This window comes from Ambystoma mexicanum, chromosome 9 (assembly GCF_040938575.1).
Source record: "Ambystoma mexicanum isolate Mex_15411 chromosome 9, UKY_AmexF1_1, whole genome shotgun sequence".
NCBI classification, from domain to species: domain Eukaryota; kingdom Metazoa; phylum Chordata; class Amphibia; order Caudata; family Ambystomatidae; genus Ambystoma; species Ambystoma mexicanum.
The window spans coordinates 57,739,826-57,758,931 of NC_090931.1; the positions used below are offsets into that span (position 1 = coordinate 57,739,826).

At 50.4% G+C, this 19,106-nt stretch overlaps 1 protein-coding gene across 1 annotated transcript in view; it reads right to left on the reverse strand.

Moving 5' to 3' along the window:
- The window catches only part of ST14 (ST14 transmembrane serine protease matriptase), a 182,332-nt gene extending 170,013 nt beyond the window's left edge, over positions 1-12,319 (reverse strand). The window contains exon 1 of the mRNA XM_069614136.1: positions 11,823-12,319. Coding sequence (XP_069470237.1) covers positions 11,823-11,867 — 45 coding nt within the window. The 5' untranslated portion in view covers positions 11,868-12,319. The remainder of the gene's footprint in view (positions 1-11,822) is intronic.
- Positions 12,320-19,106: the final 6,787 nt, after the last annotated feature.

Below are 19,106 nucleotides of genomic sequence, written 5' to 3' on the forward strand. Positions count from 1 at the left end.
TTAGTTGATTTTGTGGAAATATGCAATATTTATTATATGATGGGAGGTTTTAATTGGATTAGACTTTATGTGGTGAGGTTTTTCAATTGTGTACTGTGTGTTGTGCGGTTTTATATGGTTTATATGTTTTGCGATGAGAGATTTGAAATGTGTGTATGTGTAGCGCCATGACGCTAGAAGAAACTGATTGAAGGTGTAATGTTAAACCAAGTACACATTAATAATAATATTACAGCTGGACGCCATAAAGCACCTCTCCAAGTCCACCGCACCCTGCAACACCACCCGCAGATGCAAGCGAGCACCACCACGAGCAGAGCAGAGCAATCAGGAGAACCACTGCCACACCGGACACACATCTACACAACGCCTTGCACCAACCCTCGCCTTGCAGGAACACGTGGCGGGCGGGACCGACTGCGCACGTTTCTACACGTCTCCATCTTTCACCGACACGAGTGAGCAAGCACAAGAACACAGGACACAATTAGAGCCACTGCCCGGCCCCCACGCACGACACCAAACTACAGCCACGCACCCTTCCATCCAAGGACGCAAGCTGGACGCCCCCTACAGCTCTGCAGGGATGCCACAGTGCTGCGAGGGTCTCTACATAGATGCCAATCAAAGCTATACAAAATAAATACATCTGGAAGAAGTGCACGTCTGCATAATGCACCAGCATGATGCACAGAGCACACCCTTATCCCCGTGCTCTGAAAGCCTGGAAGGTGTCCCCCGCTCTAGTATGCTCACGTGTGACGTTCGGGGGCGTTGCTCCATGGAGTGCGACATCGCACATGACTAAATTATCTTTTTATACAATAAGAATCAGTATTCTTTCCAGATTCTATTTCTTTGCCTCCCCGGTTGATAGGTAGTGCGGGTTCATTTTGCGTATTTGCGCTAGCACGCACTGCAGCGAGAGAGAGTTGTGCCTTTATGAAGTAGTCTCACTTTTATACCGTCACCTTGCTGTAGATCATGTGCTTGGATGACCCTTCCGGCATTCTGTCTTCTTTCTCGCATTATCGCAACACTTGGTTTTGCATCTTCACGATCCGGTCTCGCCGCTTTAGTCTTCATTCCCATCCGTGATGGCGATAGACAAGCGTTTGCTCGTCTTTTCCACATCAAACAGAAAGGCGATAATCCCATCACAGCGTCGGGAGTGGTCCCATGGCCTGCTGCCCTTCTAAACTTCTTTGCAGGTTAGTCCACTTCTGTGCGTGGCTCATATTATGGCGTCGGTGCATTTGTTCATTCTTTCAACTGGACCATTTCCTTGCGGGTGATAGAATGTGAATTTCGTGTGCTGGGTATCGTTCTGTCCAAGAAATGTTTTCATCTCCTCTGAAGGAAACCAAACCCAGTTACTTGTCAACAAGTATTCGGGGTTTCTTTGCTCATGAAAGCCTTTTTAAAAAACGATGCGGACCGACTTACGATCGCTCTCATGAAAGTTATCACAATCTACAGGTACTGTGATCTACATTGTGTTTTTTGGCATGTGATCTATTGGTCCATTAACATGCACTCCTACTTGTGTCCAAACCTGACTCTCTCTCTAGTGGAGGCCACCGATATGTCTCCCCTTATTTTCCTTTTGATTAAGGTGATGCCAGAGTGGCGTTCATGTCCTAACAGCATTAATCTCACCCTTGCAGCAGTTGGTAGAATCGTTACAACATTCCTTTAACTCAATCTTTCGTGGAGCTGCATTTGAGAATACTTTTCAGTAGCCTTGCAGTTCAGCTCTCAAAGCCACTCTTCCCTCATAAACTCTGCCTCTTTTTGAAGAGTGCCACCCCTGCCAAAACGTTCATGTCACTCTTCTAACGCAACTGTCCATCTGACTTGCCCACTTTCGGAGCTCTTCCAAGTGTGGGATGCTGGACGCCCACAATACTCATCCGGGTGCCATACCCTGGTTATTCTGATGGGAGGGGGGGGGGTCGGGGGAGAGAGGCATTGGGGAGAGATTGAGTAAGAGGGCGGGCACAAGGCCCGATGAAAGCTAAAGAAGTGAAGCAACGTAACTAAAAGGGAGAATCAGTGGTGTTGGGGGTTTAACTACTGTAGGCCAGTGCCTGTATGTGTGGGCGTGCGGGGTGGTGGGGTAGCCATGTTTTAAGGGCCTTCCTGAAAGAGAGGCAGTCGTTTATGAGACGGGGGTGAGGGGAAGGGAGTTCCAGAGGGTGGGTGCTAGGATGGAGAAGGAGGAGTCTCCTAGTGTGATTAAATTGAAAGGGCGGTGGGGAGGGGGCAAACACCAGGCAGGGGTCTGACCTTCTGAATCCGCGGTTCTCGTCAGGTCCTCCCAGATCAAGACATGGGAGGATTTTGTTCCACGGAGGGGTCTGAATTCTGTGGGCGGGTCTAGCAGGCCGGGGGATACTGCGGAGAGGAAGTGCTGGAAGATTCCCTCTGGTTCTGGTGCCCTTTTCATTAGTATCTGCAGTTGTTCCTCGAGCAGGGACTGGCAAGTGACTGGCATTGCCCCTTCTTGGGCTTTGAATCTGCATTTAGCATGTGGGCGCTCCCAAAGGGCTCTGCTCGCTTCTCTAGTAGGTTCTCCACTGTATATCTTCAGCTTCACTTGTTCCTCCCGGTTAAGGCCCTGACAGTGCATTTCCTTCCCTCCTAATTACCAGTCTTTGAACTCAGTACTTACTCTTCATGTGTTCTAGGAGTTGGGCTTTTGCCCCTTAGCCACCAGGTTTGGATGTTATTTACTGTATCCTTCAGTACCTCTGAGATATGATAGCGAAATGCAACCGATCGGTCCGTTAATGACAATTGATAGCCAAACTGCACTAGTTTTGAACTGAGGTATCCATTATTCAGGAGAATGTCCGAGCAGCCGACAAAGCCCTTTGCTGCCTTCCACTCGCTTTGTGGAACTGTTTAATGGAACAGATGGAGTGGATCGAACAGGTGAAGTGGATCGAACTGATAGACCACGAATAGACCAGTTGGAACAAACCAAATGGATGGAGTGGATAGAACGGAGGGAGTGATTAGAACGGAGGGAGTGCATGGAACGGACGGAGTGCATGGAACGGATGCAGCGGATGGAACCGATGAAGTGAGTAAAACACATGGAACAGATCAAATAAATAAAAAGGATGGAACAGAGAACACACTAAACAGATGGGAAAGATGAAATGGATCAGCAGATTGGATGGAGTAGTTTATGTAGATTAAGGATCGAATGAATGGAAAGACTAGTAAACTAATTGATGAATCAGACAAAACTGAATGAACGGACAGAGTGAATAAAACAAACAGATACAATAGACAATACAGATGAGCACCCAATCTGAAGTGCCTTACTGAAATACCACCATATCACACCACCACGCTTACTCTCTCCTATACACCACGACTCAACTAGAACACAGCAATACCATGACACATTCAGTATAGCCGTTCTCATACTAACACCCGCCATATACTCCTCATCATCCTAATTAAACACAGCTAGCTGAGCACACACGCTAGCTTAAGTGTCTCCTGAAGCCTAATGCAGCCAGAAATCAATCTGGGTGTCCACCCTCCAGAATGAACACATATTCCTGACCTCTGATTCCAAACCACCACACCTACCGCTAAAAAGCAGCTACCATACAAGTACCACATCAGCTGCACACATATCTGGTGCACCCGCGCACCTTATGACGCACACTCTCTCTCTCTCTCTACTGACTTGAACTGCGGTTGCCGAGGAGGTTCATCCTACCAGTGCTTTGAGATCATACCAATGATACATAAGGCGCTATATAAATGCAAAATAACATAACATAACCAAGCTTCAGAGAGACTCCAAGAGGTGGGAGAAACTGCAGAAAGGTTTCAGGTTGCCTTTCCAGGCCCCCCCCCACCCAGTCAGGGGAGCTGACTTATGAATTGCCCGGGGGGCCCAAATACAGGAAGTGACATCACTGGCAGTTTTGGGACCGCAAATTTGCATGCGTCGCCAACTTGATGCAACGGCGCACGGGGGCGGACTAGCGCGCAGCACAGAATAGTGGAAACATTGGCTAGCATGTACTGCATATACTGAAGTCAGGTAAGAGGGAGATTTAATCCTTCGAGTTGCATTCCAGTAGGCCATCACTGCCCTTACTCCACTCCTCTATAATCATCGAGGTTGTAGTGGCCCTCAAAAGGCAGAGCAACACAACTAGGATGGGAGAATGAAATGCAGTCCCATCCTGTGAGTGTGTCACACCTCAGAGCAAAGACTGTGCGGGTGCCTCCTACCTTGGAGCACAATCTCACTAATTTGGTGCAAATCTCGCAAGTGGGAGCATGGGAATCCCCTGTGTGTGTGTGGGCTGCAGATCCCGGATCACATGCTCACTTCTTCAGTGTAAAACTCTGGCCAAGGCTCTTTGGGCAAGCATTCAGGATGGGTCTCACACCTTTAAACAGTGTGATATATTGAGTGGGCCCCTCACTCATTGGAGCACAGTATACCCGTTGCTGGTAATCTCACAACTGAACGTCATCTCAGTGACCCCATGTATATTAATGGAGTCAGTCTCCCATCTGGGAAGACAATTATATTTCTGTCAAAACACTGAATTCTCACTCCAGTTTTCTCAATCTATAGATCTATACCATAGATCTATACCATAGTCATTCAATGTGTGTGCAGGGGTGATAACTTGTGTCTGAGAGCTCATTCTTTCATTCAGGAGAGATAAAGGGTTAACAACCCCTGTATGTGGGATCAGGCTCATTTTGCCCCATGGTCCCTCTAGAAGGAGTGAGCAGGTTTTATGACCCTGCTGATTCTGCTATCCTACAGGTACGAGCCTTCTATCCCTTGCCCCATCACGGCTTCCAACATCCTGAGCAGCAGCTTATGGACAGCAGGCAGCTCCGGACATGCCTGTTGCCAACTGAATGTAGACAGATCTACTATTTAGACACTGGGAGAGTGCCATGAACCCACATTGGTGGTGAAGAAGTACTCAACATACAGAACACAATGGTATAGTGTTGCAGTCCTGCTGAGAAATGACAATTCTGAGCATGTGAGCAGTAGGCTAGATCAGTGCTGCCCCATAAAAGGTGTAGAAGCCTCTGAGAGAAGTGGCAGTACTGTCCCAATGGTGAGAAGTGTAGTATTTTCACATTACCTATGCTTAAGAACTTTGGGTTATTGAATAGTGCTGCCACATTCTGAGTAATTCCATCCCTTTAAATATATGAGCTCTTGTATAACCACGAAAGTTTTGAGTTATTGTGATGATGACAGACTTAGTTCTGGTTCTGTATCATAAAAATGTACTTCAGATCTTTAGAGTATTGGAAGGATAGCTCAGGGGCAACGTGCTCGCCTTCGAAGCAAGACGACACAGAGCAACACAGGTTTGCTCCCTCGGTCCGCGCTTAGAAACTTCTGGGTAGTACACGCATTATAAATAGCCAATTAAAAGAAAAAGAAATAAATACATCTGTTGAGAAGTGCTGGGACCTTGCCAATAAGAGTGTAGCAGCTCAACTGAGAAGTGCTGATGTTGTCCCATCAAAAGTATAGCAGCCCCACTAAGATGAACTAGCATTGCCTCAACAAAAAGCATAGTATTACCGCTGAGAAGATTCAACAATTAAAGAAGCCATTACAGCAGTACTATCCCATCAAGAGTATAGCGAGCTAACTGAGAAGTACCTTGCATTGCCCCATTTCAAATATGGCAGCTCTATTAGAAAGTGCTGGCTCATATGCCTCCTCTCCCCGCCCATTGCATTCACCCTCACCACGTGCACACTCAGAGACGTGCAAACAGTCTCATTTGCCCTCTACCTGCCCCTGCTCCCTGCCCCATCCCTCGCTTTGCATCTGTGCCTCCATTTCTAAAAACCGTTTTCGGTTGGGTGTACCTTACACCTGTGCACCACTCTTTCCAAGAGGGGTACACAGATGTACAAATACACCCAACCCAAAACGATTTTTAGAAATTACGAGACAGACTTGTTTTGCATCTCTGCCTCCATTTCTAAAAATCGTTTTGGGTTGGGTGTACCGCTACATGGAGAAGTATACCCAACCCAACCCAAAACGATGTTTAGAAATTGAGGGACGGGTGCAAAGCAAGAGCCTCTTGCTTTGCACCCGTCCCTCAATTTCTAAACCGTCTTCCCCGGACCGCCAGAGAGAGACACAGTATGGATGAACAAAGGGCCATCCCTACTGGTCTCTTCTCTGCAGCCCGGTGGGGGCTCAGCCCCGACTTCAGTCTGCCGCGGGGGGGTGGGCACAGCCCCGCGTACTCGGCGCCCCCGCCCCCGGTACCTCTATTAGGACATATTAACTTCAGATTGTTTAAGGTGCACCTATGCAACAGGAGGAGCTGCCCCCCCTTCCAGTTCCTTTTCTAGCTGTGGCAGGGCCAAGGTCTTGCCGAACCTCGTTTCGTCCCCCCCCCCCGCCTCCCCCAAAGCCAGACACGTTTACCAGAAGGCGTGGGCAAAGTCGGCCAGGATGCCCATGTGGCTAGGGTTATCTTACGAAAAAAGGAAAAATAAATGAAAAATGCCGATTCTTGCGACGCCCCGCCCGTGCCCCGAGGGAGCAGCGAGAGTCCTCGGGACTGGCCTGAAGGCCGAGCAGGAAATCTGAAAATGCGCCAAAGGCGAGTGCACACCTAGGAGTCCGGGATAGCGCTCCGCGGACTTCGCCATGTTCAACTGTGTGATTCGACCAGTGAGACCAGCCATCCAGAAGCACGAGATTTAAAGTCTCTTTTTATTCAGCTGTCGGATTTGTTGGACACAGCCCCGCGAAAAAGAATCGCCTCTAGGCGCTTTGAATATGTGTACTTGGGACTGCCCAGTTATTAGTGTGGACAGTAGGTTTTACGATTCATTTCTACAATAAAAAGGTTGTAACTCACAGGTTTATTGACTTTGGAGGATTTCCAAGCTGCGAGGGGCCTCTTCAGGGGACGGGTTGGGGGGCGGCGGGGGGTGAATTATATTAATTGCAGACCAACACAGAGAAGGGAAAACTACAGTGGGGGCTTTTGAGCCCCCAGTGGGTGGCCAAGGTCAAAGACTGAGCTGCAGGATGTGCCCCCAGGGCTTCCTATGCCCCCATTCACACCCGGATCCAGGGGGTCCCCACTCAACTCCTGGGGAGGGTGGGGTTATGTAGATGGCCCTGCCGCACTCCCCCCCCCCCACAGAGAAGAAGCGCCGCCCCTCTATAGACATGCGAACATCCCAATGGATGGGACATTGGCACTAACTGCGCCACCCTCCCCCATGTTCTGGATTGCCTCGAGCCTCTCTGGGGGAGAAACCGCCGAGGCACTATTCGGTCTCCGGCTCAGTCTTGCGACCAGGTCAGGATGTTGGCACGCGCATGAATAAAAGGGAAGTAGCAACAAAAACGCGCACTCTCGGGTCCACCTTCAGAATAGGGCTTCCGCAAATGCCCACATATTACCATATCTCAAATATCCACACAAAAGCGTGTCACACAACTAACTACACGCTGGCTAGACACTGCTCCAGACTGTACACATCAATGCTGGCTGTGCCGACTCAAAACAATGATTCACAAAAATCCGTTCTCACGTGCACTCACACACAAGGTTACGCAACCACACGTAGTAGTGCCACGAGCGTGCAGCTTCAAAGCGCTGCACAATCAAATCATTGCTGTTCATTGGGTGACAGAATGCGTGTAACGGGATTCTGCTGTACACTACCAAATAACGTAATCTTAGGTCACCTCGCACCCTGCGCGCCTAGCTGGTTGGGCACCATTTAGTCTCCAGCTCATTCTTGGTTATGAACATGTGCTGGCTCTCAGCCAGCCACTAACATGGCTTTTCTCTGCCACGCACACGCGACAGTCCAACTGAGCACCCAGGCCTCGGCCAAGGGCGGGGCCACAGGACAAGCGCAGCAGCGCTACGAGGCCAGACCTCAGGCAGGGGTGTGCGCTATACCAACGCGGATTAACTTTGCATAGGTTCTGATGCATCTATACATCCATAGGGGGAGCAGAGAAGGTGCAGCAGGGGAACAAGGGACGTCATTTCACCAAAATGCCAGGGGTAGTGGAAGTAACATTACAGGACCCGTGACCTCTGATGACATCACAGGAAGTGATGTCATTTGACTCCGCCCCAAAGTGACATCACAGGAAGCGGTGGCCCACGCCCCCTGACAATAAGGGAGTGGCATCACATAGTATTGTGCCCAAGGACAGTTTGAAAAATATGGTTATGATTTCACTGTAATGTGATATACATTTCATACAAGAATGGAGCACCTTGTGTATCAATATGAGTGTGTGTGTATAGGCCCATATTACCAAATCACTGTGAATGCAAGCAGACCTCCATGGCCGAATGATAATGATGTGTTATTATATAGCACTTAAGCACTTGATAATGAACAAATATACACACAATATCACCCTACCTGTGTTGGTACTCATTTATCCACCTCAACAGGATGAAAGGCTGAGTTGGCCTGCAGATCACACACACATCGCAGCAGCAAGCATTCAATCCACTGAGCTATTTTACTGGCTATATCCATCTTGCAGCTTTGCAGTACGCACCGTCTATAAAGGCAGAATCCCAGATTGTTTATTAACCCTGAATATTAAAGTTGCCCTTGAAGACATCCTAAAAGTGTCCCGAGCAGACCACTTCCTACTGTGTTTCAGCGCATCGAGCACTAAAGCCCCAGATTCTCCTTCGCCACCAGCCATTAGTATTTTGGGGAGAAATTCACGTAAGCTCACACCAGAGAACCTGACCCCAGTCCTCAATAAACTAGATCCCTTTCCTACCACTCCTGCTTGAAAAGCGATATAGACGATGTAGGCCCACGGAAGTCTAAACTACCCAGACCTAAATGAAGCAACTCCTGGTTCAATGACAAACGGATTGCACTCAGAAGAAACAAAAGCGCGCTAGAACACCCAACTAGAAAAAACCCTTTCAACGAGTCCAAAACAGAGCTCGATGTAATCGCTCAAAAATATAAACGTGCAGTTATTACCCACAAAGCCGTTACCTTGAACTCACGCATTACCAATGCAGCCTCCAACAGTAAAGAACGGTTCTCAATCCTTAGAGAATTGGAAACACCCATCCCTCCCCCTAGCCCAGCTAGCGCTAGTAAGGCTGGTGTACCAATATACAGAATGCCCTAGCCGCTAAAATCAAGTCCCTCCAAGACTACTGGTGCACACTGCTGAGACCACCCCGATTGTCCCGACTAACAACAAAGAATCATTATCCCAGATCAGCGTCACCCCATCACCCAAGACAATGCTTACACAAAACGTCACTGCATTAGATGCCACTGGAGGAATCTATACTAACTTTGAGGATAATACACAGATACTCACCCTAATCACTGGTAATCAAGATCACTCTGGAGTGGGATACACATATCCCGCTCCCACTCACTCTGGAGTGAGTTATATATATATATAACCCGCTCCCACTCACTCTGGAGTGGGATACACATATCCCGCTCACTCTGGAGTGGGATACACATATCCTGCTCCCACTCACTCTGGAGTGAGTTATATATGGGATACACATATCCTGCTCCCACTCACTCTGGAGTGGGATACACATATCCTGCTCCCACTCACTCTGGAGTGAGATATATATAACCCGCTCCCACTCACTCTGGAGTGGGATACACATATCCTGCTCCCACTCACTCTGGAGTGAGTTATATATATATAACCCGCTCCCACTCACTCTGGAGTGGGATACACATATCCTGCTCCCACTCACTCTGGAGTGGGATACACATATCCCGCTCACTCTGGAGTGGGATACACATATCCTGCTCCCACTCACTCTGGAGTGAGTTATATATATAACCCGCTCCCACTCACTCTGGAGTGGGATACACATATCCCGCTCCCACTCTGGAGTGAGTTATATATATAACCCGCTCCCACTCACTCTGGAGTGGGATACACATATCCCGCTCCCACTCACTCTGGAGTGAGTTATATATATAACCCGCTCCCACTCACTCTGGAGTGGGATACACATATCCCGCTCCCACTCACTCTGGAGTGAGTTATATATATATATAACCCGCTCCCACTCACTCTGGAGTGGGATACACATATCCCGCTCCCACTAACTCTGGAGTGAGTTATATATATCCCATATATCCTGCTCCCACTCACTCTGGAGTGAGTTATATATATAACCCGCTCCCACTCACTCTGGAGTGGGATACACATAACCCGCCCCCACTCACTCTGGAGTGTGTTATACATATCCCGCTCCCACTCACTCTGGAGTGTGTTCTATATATGCTGCTTAATTGGATTCCCTCATTTTATTTTAGTATCTGAAAGAATGCATAGTTGGCCAAAATGCCCCCCACCCACCACTGCGCGCATAAACCTGCATTTTTTGTCGGCGCGTCATACAGGTGGCCCAGAATGTTCACTTGAACCGGAATGACATTAAGTGACCCCACCACTGCCCGGGCGATGCAGGGGGTCATTTTATAGTTTGCCCCCTCGGGTTAATGGCACCTTTGTAAGGCACCCGTTTCTTGTATGTTTTGTTTGTGTTGTCCCTGATGAACCCCCCACTTTTTCCCACCCCCATACACTGGGTCACCACTTGCTCTGATCTTGGTGCTATTGTGCAGGCGCCCTTCGTGGGAACGCCTCCGCCGTCTGCAAATGCGCTCTTGCAAGTCATTTCTGACCGAAATCGACACCCATGTTCTTCACATAATAATATGGCAGCTGAGAGACAATCCCCCCCCCCCGCGCAGCGATATTCTTTGCTACACAACAGCTATGCAGGCTGCTCCCGTGGGGCTTGCGGCTCCCTGCCGCTACAGAAAGTGGGGGTAAACACCAGCCACCCCCAGGTTTCTGGTTGCAATCATCTCGGAGAAGCGAAAGGCGGAGCCACTTCAAACACGCTCACACCTGTGCGGCAGGGTTCTTAACCCACCGAGATGCCCAACTAGCGTCAACTGCCAATGCTTGGTTTCAGCTGACAACGGGGCTTTCTTCACGCGCCCTGGCGAGGAAGTGTGGCTCAGCGGCAACGTGTGTCTTGAAAGCAAGAACAGCGCAACACTCCGCGCTTAGAAGCCACTCGCTGGTATTACGCGCTTTATAAAAGAACCAGTATAATGCTCGTGTGACGCCCCTGCAAATCCTGCAGCATTTTGGGGGGGGGGCTGGGGCGCAGAATTGTATACACTCCAATGTGGTGCGAGTGAGGGATGGGGGAGGGTTGGGTAGGGCATTGTTGAGAGAGATTGTCTCACGGCTGGGGGCGTTTGCATAAGAATGAAACCCTTAAGGGCACCCGCCCTTACCCTTCATGCATTTAAAGGATCGAGGGGTGGGGGCCCTGGAAAGACATACCGGCCCTCCCCAATATATGTAAATATATTGGGACGGGCGATGAAGGGGGCACGCAGCCGGCAGCAAGGAACATTAAAAAGCACTATATTAACTTTTGGACCCTGCTAATGAGGGTCACGTGATACTGAAAGGGAAGTGGGATCACGTGAGCACCGCCCTTATATTACTTTAGTGCCGCCAAAAACAAGGAGAAGCCATGTCCTGTCGAGGAAGAGCGTCGGTGCCCCCCGCCGCCATGGGCACAAAGGGACGGGTACCCGGTACACTGTGGCAGCAGAGCGCCAGGGCATCGCCTGCAGACTTCTGAGCACTGCATGGCAGGGCACAAGGGAGCGCTGCGATACCCCTCCTACCCGTTCAGGCGCACCTAGATATGTGCACAGAGACCCTTCCAATTGGGCAGGTGGGCACTTACCTCGGTCTTCGGATTATACATCAGGCCGGCATCAAAGGACTTCATCTGGTTGGTTGTGGGGTCACTGCACCGACGGTGTCCCGGTGGGGGCGATGACAGAAACGCGGCTCCGGGCGCTGTAGGTCCTTACCCTGGCACCGGAGGATAAAAGGAGGAGCGGCTCCTGCAATCCCCCCGGCAGCACACGTTCTTCTCAGCGGGGCAAAGTGAGATTTAGGAGGGGGGCTTCCGTGATGTTAAAAAAAAAAAAAACAACGAAGCTGCTCTGGGGTAAAAGCACGAAGGTGCGGCGCAGCCTGGAAAAGGTTATGGGGGAGCGTGGGGGGCAGAGGGGAACTGGGGCAGATCCTTGTGGGGTGCGCGTCCTCCCAGGCCAGCCCGTCTCTTCTCTCTCTCGCACTTCCTGATCGTGTCCCGAGCGACCGATACTGAGGAAACGGGTGAAAGGAGGAGCCACCCCGGCCAAACCTGGGGGCAGCTCTGCCGGAAGGCCTTCTGCTGGGGAGAGGGAGGGGTCCGCGGTTCCTCTCCGGGGGAATCTCTCGTCTCCAGGCCCTCCTGAACACCAGGCAGTCTCAAGGTGTGTCCCTCTCCCTCCCTGCTGCCAGTGCTGTTCACACGAGATCTCAGCATGGCCCCTCCCCCTGTGACCTGGGCAGGTAAGGAGGGAGGGGGAGGGAAGATGGAAACTCACCAGCTCAGGGAGGGAAAGAGCGAGTGTTCATCTCCTCCACCAAAACGCCAGCAGCGCCCGAGAGTGGCACTGACGCCTCCACACACTGCGGGTGACTGGGGCCTCCACACACTGCGGGTGACTGGGGAGAGAGTGGCACTGAGGCCTCCACACACTGCGGGTGACTGGGACGAGAGTGGCACTGCGGGTGACTGGGGAGAGAGTGGCACTGACGCCTCAACACACTGCGGGTGACTGGGAAGACTCTACACACTGCGGGGTATTGGAGAGGGAATAGCACAGAAACCAAAAAAAGTGATGGCTGGAAGGTTTTGAATGAATCGGAACCACAGGCATTGCTCTGGGCAACCTTCCACACCACCGTTTTTTAGCCTGTCTGTGCCATTGCAAAAGGTGTCCAGCCATATGCAAGTCAGGTACTGCCACCAAGGGGAGGCATCCACACACAGCGGGGGAACTGGGGAGACTCCACACACTGCAGGTGATTGGGGAGAGACTGTCACTGATGCCTCCACACACTGCGGGGGAACTGGGACGAGAGAAGAACCGAGGCCTCCACATACTACAGGTGACTGCTGAGAGTAGCACTGGGGCCTCCACACACTGCGGGGAACTGGGGAGACCCCACACACTGCGGGTGATGGGGCAGAGAGTGGCACTGCGGGGGACGGGAGAGTGACTGGCACTGGGGCCTCCACACACTGCGGGTGACTGGGGAGAGAGTGGCACTGCGGGTGACTGGGGAGCGAGTGGCACTGAGGCCTCCACACACTGCGGGTGACTGGGGAGAGATTGGCACTGAGGCCTCCACACACTGGTGACTGGGACGAGAGTGGCACTGCGGGTGACTGGGGAGAGAGTGGCACTGACGCCTCAACACACTGCGGGTGACTGGGAAGTCTCTACACACTGCGGGGTATTGGAGAGGGAATAGCACAGAAACCAACAAAGTGATGGCTGGAAGGTTTTGAATGAATCGGAACCACAGGCATTGCTCTGGGCAACCTTCCACACCACCGTTTTTTAGCCTGTCTGTGCCATTGCAAAAGGTGTCCAGCCATATGCAAGTCAGGTACTGCCACCAAGGGGAGGCATCCACACACAGCGGGGGAACTGGGGAGACTCCACACACTGCAGGTGATTGGGGAGAGACTGTCACTGATGCCTCCACACACTGCGGGGGAACTGGGACGAGAGAAGAACCGAGGCCTCCACATACTACAGGTGACTGCTGAGAGTAGCACTGGGGCCTCCACACACTGCGGGGAACTGGGGAGACCCCACACACTGCGGGTGATGGGGCAGAGAGTGGCACTGCGGGGGACGGGAGAGTGACTGGCACTGGGGCCTCCACACACAGCGGGGGAACTGGGGAGACTCCACACACTGCGGATGATGGGGCAGAGAGTGGCACTGCGGGGGACGGGAGAGAGACTGGCACTGTGGCCTCCACACACTGCGGGGGAACTGGGGAGACTCCACCCACTGCAGGTGATTGGGGAGAGACTGTCACTGATGCCTCCACACACTGCGGGGGAACTGGGACGAGAGAAGAACCGAGGCCTCCACATACTACAGGTGACTGCTGAGAGTAGCACTGGGGCCTCCACACACTGCGGGGAACTGGGGAGACCCCACACACTGCGGGTGATGGGGCAGAGAGTGGCACTGCGGGGGACGGGAGAGTGACTGGCACTGGGGCCTCCACACACAGCGGGGGAACTGGGGAGACTCCACACACTGCGGATGATGGGGCAGAGAGTGGCACTGCGGGGGACGGGAGAGAGACTGGCACTGTGGCCTCCACACACTGCGGGGGAACTGGGGAGACTCCACCCACTGCAGGTGATTGGGGAGAGACTGTCACTGATGCCTCCACACACTGCGGGGGAACTGGGACGAGAGAAGAACCGAGGCCTCCACATACTACAGGTGGCTGCTGAGAATAGCACTGGCGCCTCCACACACTGCGGGGAACTGGGGAGACCCCACACACTGCGGGTGATGGGGGAGAGACTGGCACTGCGGGTGACTGCAGAGAGAAGCACTGGGGCCTATACACTGCGGGGAACTGGGGAGACCCCACACACTACGGGTGACTGGGGAGAGACTGGCACCGAGACCTCCAAACACTGCAGGAGAACTGGGGAGACACCACACACTGCGGGTGATGGGGACAGACTGGCACTGCGGGTGACTGCAGAGAGTAGCACTGGGGCCTATACACTGCGGGGAAATGGGGAGACCCCACACACTACGGGTGACTGGGGAGAGACTGGCACTGAGACCTCCAAACACTGCAGGAGAACTGGGGAGACCCACACACTGCAGGTGATGGCGGAGATACTGGCACTGCGGGTGACTGCAGAGAGTAGCACTGGGGCCTATACACTGCGGGGAACTGGGGAGACCCCACACACTGCGGGTGATGAGGAGAGACTGGCACTGCAGGTGACTGTAGGGAGAGTAGCAGTGCAGGTGACTGGGGAGAGACTGGCCATATGTACTGGCCATCATTCCCACCTAGAATCGTAGGGGAAGACCTCAGAAACTACAAGCAAACAACAAATGGTAAAAAAAAAAAATGGTGGCCCTTTTGTGGATTACTGAGGCTGATTTAACAGCATGCGCGTATTAAGTGTGAAAAACTTAAGGGTTTTTCCCTTCCCACTCCCGGGAAATCTTCGAAACAGGTGGCCAGGGGAGGGCCATCGCTTTTGGATCCCGATCCTCGGGGAGGACTAGCGAGGTAGGATCTCCTGGGTGGAGGGTCCCTCGGGATTGGGGAGGCATGGTATCCCCAGTGCTTTAAGTGGGGTAAGAAATTGAGGGGGGGGCTCGTTTGGGGGTGTGGCTTCCATTGTGGGCGTGGCCTAAAAGTGCACAAATCATAGTAAGGTGCGCAAACAAATATATACATGTATTTGAGCATTTATATGTTTGTATGCGTACTAGTATGGTTTGTGTATTTTTCAAGCCTTCTTTTATATACATAACAATGTTACATATTTCTATGTTTGTAAAAGGTGGCTTGTAAGTGCACAAATCATAGTAAGTTACGCACACTTGTGTGCTTACCTTACTATGGTTTGTGTACTTTTCAAGCTGCCTTTTATAAACATAGACATTTGTAACATAGGTCTATGTTTATAAAAGACGCCTTGAAACATAGGCATCTTTTATAAAGAGTTGAGGACGGACAAAACCCAAGGTTGCTTTGTCCATCGACAAAGCTTTATAAAAGTTGCCTTGAATTGTGTAGGATTCAAGGAGTCTGTTATAAACATAGAAATATTTCTATGTTTATAAAAGATGGCTTAAACGTACACAGTTGAAGGCATCTTTTATAAAGCCTTGCCAAAGGAGAAAGGTGCCTCGGGCTCTGTGATCTCTGCTCTGAGCAGAGATCACAGAGCCCGAGGCGTCTTTCACCCTCTGCGAACCCACGGGCTCCGTGATCTAATCTGCATATTAGATCATGGAGCCGCGGGTTCGCTGAGGGTCAATGACCTAGCGAGGGAAAACTAAGGGACTCTAGCTTCCTCTGATGGCCCCTCAGATGAGGGGTCATCAGAGAAAGTTACAGAGACTGACAGAAGTGCCAGCCAGTCACAGCAACGCTGTGCCTGGCTGGCACTTTTGTCAGTTTGCCTGACGTTAAAGTGGCGGGCGCATCTCCCGTTGCGGCTGCGGCGGGATAATGCATCCTGCCATGGCGTGGTGGGGTCGGGGGGCCCCGGCTCAGCCCCACTTTTTGGAGGCTGCCGGGGCCTGGGTAGCCCCCCTTTCAAATAACCTAACTGATAACCCCTCAGTCTACTTTCAGCCAAATCCCTGGTTTCCCCAGAACTCTCACTGCTTCTCCCATCCTAATAACATCACGTCGGAACACCTACACTCAAAAGGACTTTTCTCTTTCTATGACTGTCCCTCTAATGAGGACAGGCAAAGTCAGGTACTTAACTATGATCGCAAACACCTGAATCCAATTGAGAACCAAACTAAGTATAAAAGGTGGAACCCAGATTCACAGAGAGTACAGAAAGCCAGGAAGGCAAAGGTGAATTTGAGAAGGAGAGCAGGCTAGATGGGCGAGCAGCTGAGCAGAGGTCAACCAGGCTTGAGAGAACGGGATGCTGAGACGCTACAAGGCTGCAGGCTAAAGCAGGAGAAAGCATGCAGAGGAAGCTGTGTCTCCAAGAAGCCGAAAGGGTTTATCAAAGGAATCCGAGAAGCTGGTTAATCTCTCCAAACATTGTGCTAAGAGATTGCTTGTTTTCGTGGGACAGCGAAGCCACCCAGGAAGGTCTGAAGGGCAGGAGGGGAGAGACCCTGACCTCGGATAACGGAATCGGGAAGGACGCATTGTTAAAGAACAGCCAGTGAGTTCAAAGTGATGAGAGAGCATGGTTTATAACGCACATTATTACCAAGTTGGAAGCAAGGTTACGCATAAGAAGTGAGACATGTTGCAAGAAAGCTTTGATTGTTTTGAACTGTGATGAAACAAAGCAACAGAGTGGTCCTCTGGAATACCGCATTGTCGAAAGTCTCTGTGAAATGCAAAAGTTAAACAAAGTATTGCGGAGGTGAAAAGCGAGTTGAATAACGTTAATGAAAGTGAAAGCCGATAGGTAAGGCTACAGAAGAGAATATTAAGTGAAGCAAAATCCCAATGGGGATCGGATGAAACAGAACTGAGTGATTAAATGAATTGACAAGAAAGTGGAACTTGTCAGGGTGCTAAGGAACACATTTGAGATGGAGACAAGGAAATAGAACTTGTCGTGGTGCTAGACGGCATGCTTGAGGAAAGACTAACAGAGTATAAGGAATACGATAACCAGAATGCAACAGTGTCAGAGTGGTCAGGCATGGGAATAAGTACAGCTGTGGCGTTTAGAAAGTCTTCAACATAAACCGCAGGAAGATCAGGTAAGGGAACCCTGTGAATCAAGATGATGAAATATTGTAATGTACAATACAAAAGAGTTGAAAGTAACAAGTAAAGAGGGTCTATGCTCTGTTGAGGAAAGCCGAAAAGATCCACCCAGGAACATTGTGAAAGTAGAACTGTGTTATGCTAGAAAGCATTGAGTCAGGCGAAGGAAACCTGAGAAAGAGAACATTGTTAAAGCACAACTGTGTGTTATACTTGAGCATTGAATCAGGCGAGGGAAGACTGAGAGAAGTACATGAATTGTGGCGAATAAGAAAACTATTGAACTGCATTTTTGTGAACTGTTTGGAATAAACTGAACTTCTGGAGATACCGAGTGACTTAAGCTTAGGGAAGGGAGTTGAGAAGAAACTCCATGACCATTCTGATATTCTTTTGAGACACTTTTATATATTTTATCCAATACCCTACACATTGTTAAGTTAGAACATGAGGGCAAGTATAGGTTTGACACAGACTGATTCTTTACTTTTGACAGACAGACTTTTGGACTATTCTTTCTTCTTTATTTTAATGGTCGAGTCTACTCCCATTTAGAAGTAGGGCGAGCTAGGCATTCTTCAAACCCCATTTTTATAAATAAAGGTTTTCAAAACGTTTATCGGCTGAGAAGTGGGCCGCTGAGGAGAGGTGTTGGCAGAAGATATTGTGGTTGACCAAGTCAAAGGCTGCTGAGAGGTCAAGTAGGAGGAGGATGGCCATATTGCCCTTGTCTTTAATTTTGTCCATTTGGATTTTTAGGTCCAGGAGGGCGGATTCTGTTCCGTGGTCAGGCCGGAAGCCTGATTGATGGATGCCTAGGAGTTTGTAGGTTTCAAGATGGTTTGGGATTTGCAGATAAGCTGCTCTGTAGAGTATTTTGCGGAGGAAAGGTACAGTTGTGATGGGGCGGTAGTTGGTGGGGATGTAGGCGTCTAGTGTGGGCTTCTTGAGAAGGGCGGGGAGTACTCAGGCTTCTTTTAGGTTCTCTGGGACATTGCTGTTGAGAACGAATTGTTAATTAGCGTTGTGATGAAGGGTGCAAGCTCTTCAGCACAATCCTCGATGAGGGTGGGGGGACACATGTCTCCTTGGCATTTTGAAGGTTTCAGTCCTTTGATGATCTTGGGAGTTTCAATGGTTGTGATGGAGGGAATTAAAACTGGGGGATGGAGAGGGGCGGGGGTATGCTTATCTAGTGGCTGGTCAAGTGTCGGAGTTTATTTTTGTTTGGGGTAGGGAAATTGTCGAGGACTGCATTTTGGATGTTCTTGCATCTGCTGAGATCTTTGGCGGGGTCATCAGTTGATGAGGCTGGTGTTTCGAGCTTGCACAAGATTGTGAAGAGCTCTCTATTGACAGGGCCAGCTTCTTCAATTTTCCTGTGATATGTGGCGCTTTTAGTTTGCAGAATAGCTTGTTTGCAATCTTTGGAAAGGGCTGTGAAGTGTTTGTTCTCGTCTGAGGGTATTTTTATCCAGGCAGTCTCTGTTGCTCTTTTGGAGGAGCCTAGGGTTTTGAGACTTGCGGGTATACCATGAGTTAATGTGGGCACTTGGTTTGGGCTTGCGGATGCCCAGGGGTGCTACTGTGTTGATGGCTTTGAGGACAGTTTAGTTGTATAGCTCTACCAGGGTGGTAGAGTCTGTGT